We start from the raw sequence: 6298 nt of genomic DNA, 5'->3' as shown, positions 1-6298 counted from the left end.
TCAGTGAAATTGCATTCAATTGGGGATTAACCAGGAGGCTGAAATCAACCTGAGAGCTTTGTCCTTTGATTTACATGTATTGTTTGCTCCCTGGCTGCTTTCCCGGGCGAGGCTGCTCGGTTGACAAGTCTGTTACGTGTCCTCTCTGGTGGGGAGACCCCGGGAGGGGACGCTGAGTGCAGACCTGCAGCCCGGCGGTGAGGCCGGCATGGGGTCTTGGGTCTCCGGCCGCCCAGCCCCGTGGGACCTGCACGGCACAGGCGCCGTGGCTCCCCTAGAACACCGGCACCCCAAGGTGACAGTCCCCAGGCCCCTGGCACCAGGCACCGCGTGGGTCCCTGGGCGCCTGGTTGCTGTGTGTCTCGTGGTGTTGACCCTTTGAAGGTTCATTCTCTTAGCTTTTTACATCATAATTTCTTTAAACGTGAGATTTAGTAAATACAAAAATATTAAGAAAGAGATGGCATTGTTTGGAAGTGCATTATTTTAAATTAAATTTAACTGCGCGAGTCCTCCAAACGTAAGCAGTCCTGAGTCTAAAAGCGTTTCTCCCAAGGAGCGTTTGCAGTCGGCTGTTGGGGGCCCAGATGAGCTTCCTCTTGGACACCGCCCTGGACACTGAGTGGCACGTGGGTCCCCCTGTGGGAGCTGGCACGTGCCCTGACCCCACTGGTCACCTGTGCTGCCTGCAGCCTCCCTGCAGCCACTGTGGACCGCGCGTGGGACAGCACCCTCTTCGGGGCGCGGAAGGCCGCTTGGCAGTGGACGAGCGTCAGGGGGACAGGGCTGCTGTTAGTCTTCCTTGTCTGACTTTGGTTTGGTTTAGTTTGCTGCGAGTACAGAACTGGCTCCCAGGCCGTTAGACCCCATGGAAGACACTTCCCCTCCCCTCCCGGGCACGATATTTCAGAGCATGACTAACTCCCCCGGGATCACGTGGGTGGCAGGTGGCGGACAGGGAGTGAACCCAGCGGACGGACACCGAGTGCTGACGCCCTCTCGGCCTGGAGTCCATCTTTCCCCCCGCTTTCTCTCGGCCTGGACAGCGTGGCTCGTTCCCCTGGCTCATCCGGGCTCTCAGCACGGTCCTCTCGGGCCCAGACGGCCACCAGCACAGCGCCCGCCCCAGGCCCCAGGCGCCAGTGCACGCGCCCTGTTCACACACTTGGAGAACTCTGCTTGGCGTCATAGAGCAGCGACAGATGGCCCGCTCGACTGAGTCAGGGCTGATGTGTGCGTGGACGGGCCAGGCCCCTCGGCTCCATTCCCTGTGAAAGAGGCCATGAATGTGCTCTGATGAGTGCGTGCCAGGCTGCGTGCGTGCCGGGCTGCGTGTGTGCCGGGCTGCGTGTGTGCCAGGCTGTGTGCCGGGCCGCGTGTGTGCCAGGCTGCGTGTGTGCCAGGCTGCGTGAGTGCCGGGCCGCGTGCGTGCCGGGCTGCGTGTGTGCCAGGCTGTGTGCCGGGCCGCGTGCGTGCCGGGCGTGGTTTCATGCCCTTGTGGGAGGAGAGGTGAATCAGCTGTAAGCCGCCGGGCAGGTCTCACGGAGGGGCTTTTCGATTTCCTGTTCTCTGGGGGTGTCGTTTTCTGTGTAAACGTTTATTTTTGTGTTACTGGGGGTTACACGGTGGAGCCTGCGTGTCACCTGAGCATTGTTTCTCTCACCGCGTCTGAGATGCTGCTCGGTGTGTCTTACGTAACCCTGAGGATGTGGGGCAAGAGGAAACGGTCTCCTTTCGCGTGACGTGTAAGTGGTACCAGGCTCACGGGTACCTCGGTCGGCAGAGCATCCGCTCGCTGGACAAACGCCAGTGCACGCGTAGCTTCCAGGCACGGACGGCCCGCGTCCCTTTTCTGCTCTGCAGACCCACGCGTCCCTTTTCTGCTCTGCTCGTGTGGCTGTTCTCGGCCGGGCGTTAGCTGAACTTGCCGGAGGTGGCGGCCCCGGCCTCGCGGTCGAGGTGACGCATCGCTGTGACGTGTGCGCCCCGGTTTCGTCCCCCCGGCTCACACCCTTGTCTCTGTTCCTTCCAGGGAAGGTGCGCTGGCGGGACTTCGACCAGGATGCTTACATCGCGGGGACGATGGTCCGCGCGGGGCAGGACCCCTACGCCCGCAACAAGTTCAACCAGGTGGAAAGCGATAAGCTGCGGATGGACAGAGCTGTGCCGGACACCAGGCACGACCAGTGAGTGCCGCGCTGGCCTCGCCGGGCTGCCCTCTGCCCCAGGCCCCGGGAAAACGCGGAAGGTGGCGGGGCCTCGCTCCCGGGAAGCAGGGGGCCCTTTGGGACCGGGTTCTGATCTTTCAGACGCCCCACGGGTCCCCGGAGAATGGGGACCGGTGAGTGGAGGCCGTGTGACGGACAGCGTGTTCACCGATCGCCCTCACTGACGGCCGCTCACGGAGAAGCGTAATTTTCCGTCGTTCACAGCTTCACGGGAAGGAGGGAAATCTGCATCCTCGCTCGTCGGGACGGCTTAGCTGGGAGCGTTGGGGACGGGATGCGGAGGACAGAGCCCGCCAGGGTGGACGGTCCATCGAGCAGATGGGGCAGGAGGGGCGGTGACCCCGCACTGGCCTTGTCCGAGGCCTGATCCTCGCGGGACGCGGGACCTGGGGGGTGGAGCCGCCGGGCCATCAGGCTGAGCTCAGGCGTCCAGACGTTCTGTGGCTGTCGGGGACGGCGACCTGGCCCCGCACACAGCTTGCCGTGAGAGTCCTCGGGACGCGGGTCACACTGGGTTCCCCAGAGCCTCAGTCTTGTTTCGGGGGGCTAAAAATCGGGGTATGTTAGTAGAGCAGCAGGGCTCCTGGGTGCTTGGTGGGGCTTCCTGCTCCCCGGTTACTTCAGTCACTCACCCGCCACGTTGCGGAGCGTGGCTCACGTGCCGTTGTGACTCAGACGCTGTGCTGGGGTCCTGGGACCCCAGCCACGAAAGTCTCGTCGGCACCGACTGATGCGGGGTGACAGGGAGCAGGGGGCAGAGCGCCCTGGGGCGCAGGTGGTCTGCCCCCCCGGAGTGTGGGCGGCAGCCTCGCTTACGGCTTTGCCCCTCCCAGACGCAGGTCGGAGGAAGGCTGCACGCGGGGCTTCTCGTGCGCAGAACATTCGCGCCCCGGCCCGTGCCGTCGGGCTCGGCTCTCGGGAACGGACGTCGCAAACCGCAAGCCAGTGCACGAGCGAGGGGGCCACGGCCCCGGGTCACCGCACACGCTCGCGGCCGTGCAGGTGCGGACTCGGCCTCGAGCAGAGACTGAGCCGCGTTCCGTTCCGTCCCTCTCGGTCTGCGTGCGACGCTGTGGCCAGAGGCGCGGCCTCCCGGCCTCGGGCGTCTCCGCGGCGTTGAGGGGTCAGTGGGCCTCCTCGGCTGCTGACCACAGAACGGTCGAGCAAATAACCGTGGAACAGTGACCCCAGCTGTCCCAGAAATCAGAGCAAGAGAGACGGGCCTCCGCGCGTTCTTGGCAAACGGGACGGATCTCCGCGTGCGGACACGGCCGTCCGTTTGAACCTCGCAACCGTGAAAAACACGGTCTTCTTTAACGGGAGGGTTTTGTATGTTCGGGGATCGGTGGGAACGGCATCGATGCGTTTCCACTCTCTCGGGCGTTCAGGCTGTGTTTACTTGCTCTGGAGCCACACGGCTTGAAAGCGGCATCGTCGAACCGCGGTACCTGTGCTCACGCCGGCACCGGCCGCTCGCCGGGGTAGCCGGCCAGCTCCCGTGCGCCCTGGAGCGCTGAGCTAGTGCTGGGTCTGTGGGAACCAGAGCCACGTGTCCCTCCGTAAAGTTAAAAGTACAGACTTTCAAAACAGCAGCCGTCTTAACTATATCGAGTCGGCCGCAGCGTCTCCCGTCTGGCGGGGCTGAGCGAGGGAACCCACAGGTCTCTGGGAATCCAGGTGCCTTCAGAGGAGGAGGGATTTCGGTAGTGGGGTCGCCCTTGGGTTTGAGCTTCTGCACTCGGCGTTGCTTTCTCTTTAAGTGACTCCCGCGCCCGTCAGCGAGCGTCCGCGTGCTTGCGGTGTGCGGGCTCTCTCTGGTCGCTGGGGAAACAGCGGTGAACAAAACCGAGTATAAAAATCTCTGCCTTCACGGCACATGCGTCGAGTGGGCGGAGGTAGGGGACAGACAGCACGGCGACCGGTCGGGTGACGAGCTGTGGGGGAAGGCGAGGGGTCGCGGGTCCGGTACGGAACAGGTGGCCGGGCTCGGCAAAGGAATGACCGGCAGAGTGGACGGGCAGCCCGCGGGGTGGGGCGAAACACTTGTACCTCATGCACCTGACGAGGGCGTCATCTCCGAAATACCGAGGGACCTCCCGCAATTCAGTTTAAAACATAATTCAATTGAAAACGGGCAAAGGACCCGAATAGTCATTTTCCAAAGAACACACAGACGTGGCCAACGGGCGCGTGGAAAGGCGTCCCCACCAACGATGGGGGGAATGCAGATCACCGCCCCGATGCGATGTCGCCTCGCCCCGTCAGGATGGCTGTTGCCGCAGAGACGAGGCAACACGAACCAGCGAGGACGTGGCGAGCAGGGGCCCCTCACGCCCCGCAGCCCCCGTGGGGCGCAGCACGCAGGTTCCGCCAAAAACAAACAGAACCGCCTTGCGGCCCCGCAGCCCTTGCTTCGGGGTGTTTATCGGAAGGAGCACGTCAAGGAGGGACACCTGTCCGCACGCGCGTCAGCCCGACGAGCGTGGCCCACCTGCCTATGGATGAGTGGGTGACGAGGACACGGCGCACCCACAGGGACGGGGGGCGCCCCACCATCTGGGCTGCGTGAACCTCGTCAGACGGGGGCAAAGGCCGTGTGGTTTCACTTGAATGTGGGATCTTAAAAAAAAAAATAACTTAGGAAAAGAGACCGGACTTGCGGCCGGCGGCCGGGCTGGGGCTGGGTGAGGGCCGGACGGCGCCCTCCCCGTGACGAGGCGCCGTGACCTGGGGCCGCCGTGCAGCGTGCGGGCCACAGCCAGCGCTGCAGTGTGGCGTCGGCAGGTCACTCAGAGGGGACCCTGCACGTGGGGCGGGGGGGGGTGGCAGGTAGCAGGCACGCCAGCTCCCTGCGGCAGGCGCCGGGTCAGGGTGGAGAGGGGAGCGGGGACCCCCAGGGTCGTCTCGGCCGATTCGGTCTCCCGGAGGCCTCCGGTGCAGGGTGACCCTGGAGACGGGGCCACCGCTGGCCGTCTGTTCGCTGCTCCCCAGACGCGCAGGAGTGCGTCTCCCCAGAGGGCCGCCCCTGTGTCGACCGGGGTGCTGTCTGCGGCGGCGTCTGGGGAGCCCAGGACGTGGCGGTTGGTGCCGCCCCTGCGGGCACTTCGTCATGGCCGCCCGGGGCTGGTCCGGTGGCGACACTGCCTGGGCCAGCAGGGTCCAGGGAGGGGAAACCGTGGCCCACACAAACTGTGGCTTGTTGTCCTGTGGTGAGTCCCCGTCCAGTGAGCAGAGTGTGGGTGCCTGGGCCCCGAGGCCACCAGTGTCCCCCACAGAGAAAAGGGGACGCTAGGCTAGGACGTGACTGGCTCGTTAGGCCGACGGGTCTGAGCGTGGAAACGCTGCCTCCTCTTCTTAATCCTGACGGAGCCGGCGCTGGGCGAGCCGCCACCTCTGCTGGGCTCGGTGTCCCCTCCGTGCGGAGTGGGAGCTGTCTGCGCGGCCGGTGGCTCCCGGTTCATTCGCAACACGGTCGAGTGGCTTCTGTGCCAACGTGTTTCCAGTGGAGCCTCGCAGACCCCTTCGGTCGTGCAGCCGTGAGCTGATTCCTGCCAGCTTCGTCTCCAGCCACCAGGCCGGAGAAGCGCCTGGCTGTGACCGTGACGCCTGCAGGCCTCGCCCCGGGCGCTGCGTTCCTGTCCCGGCCTGCGTCACTGTCACCTGCGTTGCTGGGAGGCGGGCCGGGGTGGCGCCAGCGTCCATGTCCAGCTTCGTGCAGCGGCGCAGGGGTTCCCGTGCGTGGCAAAGCCGGGAACGAGAGAGGGGCAGCCCGCAGGCGGCTCCGTCCCCGGGGGTGACGCCGCGTGCCGTGAGGGGCCCGTCTCTCGAGGCGTCTGCACGAGGGAGCAGACGGGATCCCACGGTGTCCAAACGCGCTTCCCTTCGACCGGGCAGAAAGACGGTCTCGACGTGTTGCTTTTCGCTGGAACCTTTCCATCGGTTTCCATCATCGGTTGTTTTTCTGTTTCCTTCTGTGCCTTTGTCATTCTGTCTCCGAATAGGCCGGAGCCGTCTGCAGACAGGTCCATCCTGGTGGGTCGACCTGCCTGGGCTCCCCAGGGGCCTGGCGG

At 64.7% G+C, this 6298-nt stretch overlaps 1 protein-coding gene across 1 annotated transcript in view; it reads left to right on the top strand.

Moving 5' to 3' along the window:
* The first annotated feature begins 208 nt into the window (after positions 1-208).
* The window catches only part of GALNT2 (polypeptide N-acetylgalactosaminyltransferase 2), a 23401-nt gene continuing 17311 nt past the window's right edge, over positions 209-6298 (top strand). The window contains exons 1-5 of the mRNA XM_023523788.1: positions 209-295; positions 1822-2186; positions 3062-3230; positions 4511-4691; positions 5220-5312. Of these exons, the coding sequence (XP_023379556.1) occupies positions 209-295; positions 1822-2186; positions 3062-3230; positions 4511-4691; positions 5220-5312 (895 nt within the window). The remainder of the gene's footprint in view (positions 296-1821; positions 2187-3061; positions 3231-4510; positions 4692-5219; positions 5313-6298) is intronic.

The sequence above is a fragment of the Pteropus vampyrus genome, unplaced genomic scaffold (assembly GCF_000151845.1).
Source record: "Pteropus vampyrus isolate Shadow unplaced genomic scaffold, Pvam_2.0 Scaffold412, whole genome shotgun sequence".
Taxonomy (NCBI): Eukaryota; Metazoa; Chordata; class Mammalia; order Chiroptera; family Pteropodidae; genus Pteropus; species Pteropus vampyrus.
The sequence above is the reverse complement of the archived record's forward strand: the minus strand, read 5'-3'. Positions and strand labels throughout refer to the sequence as shown.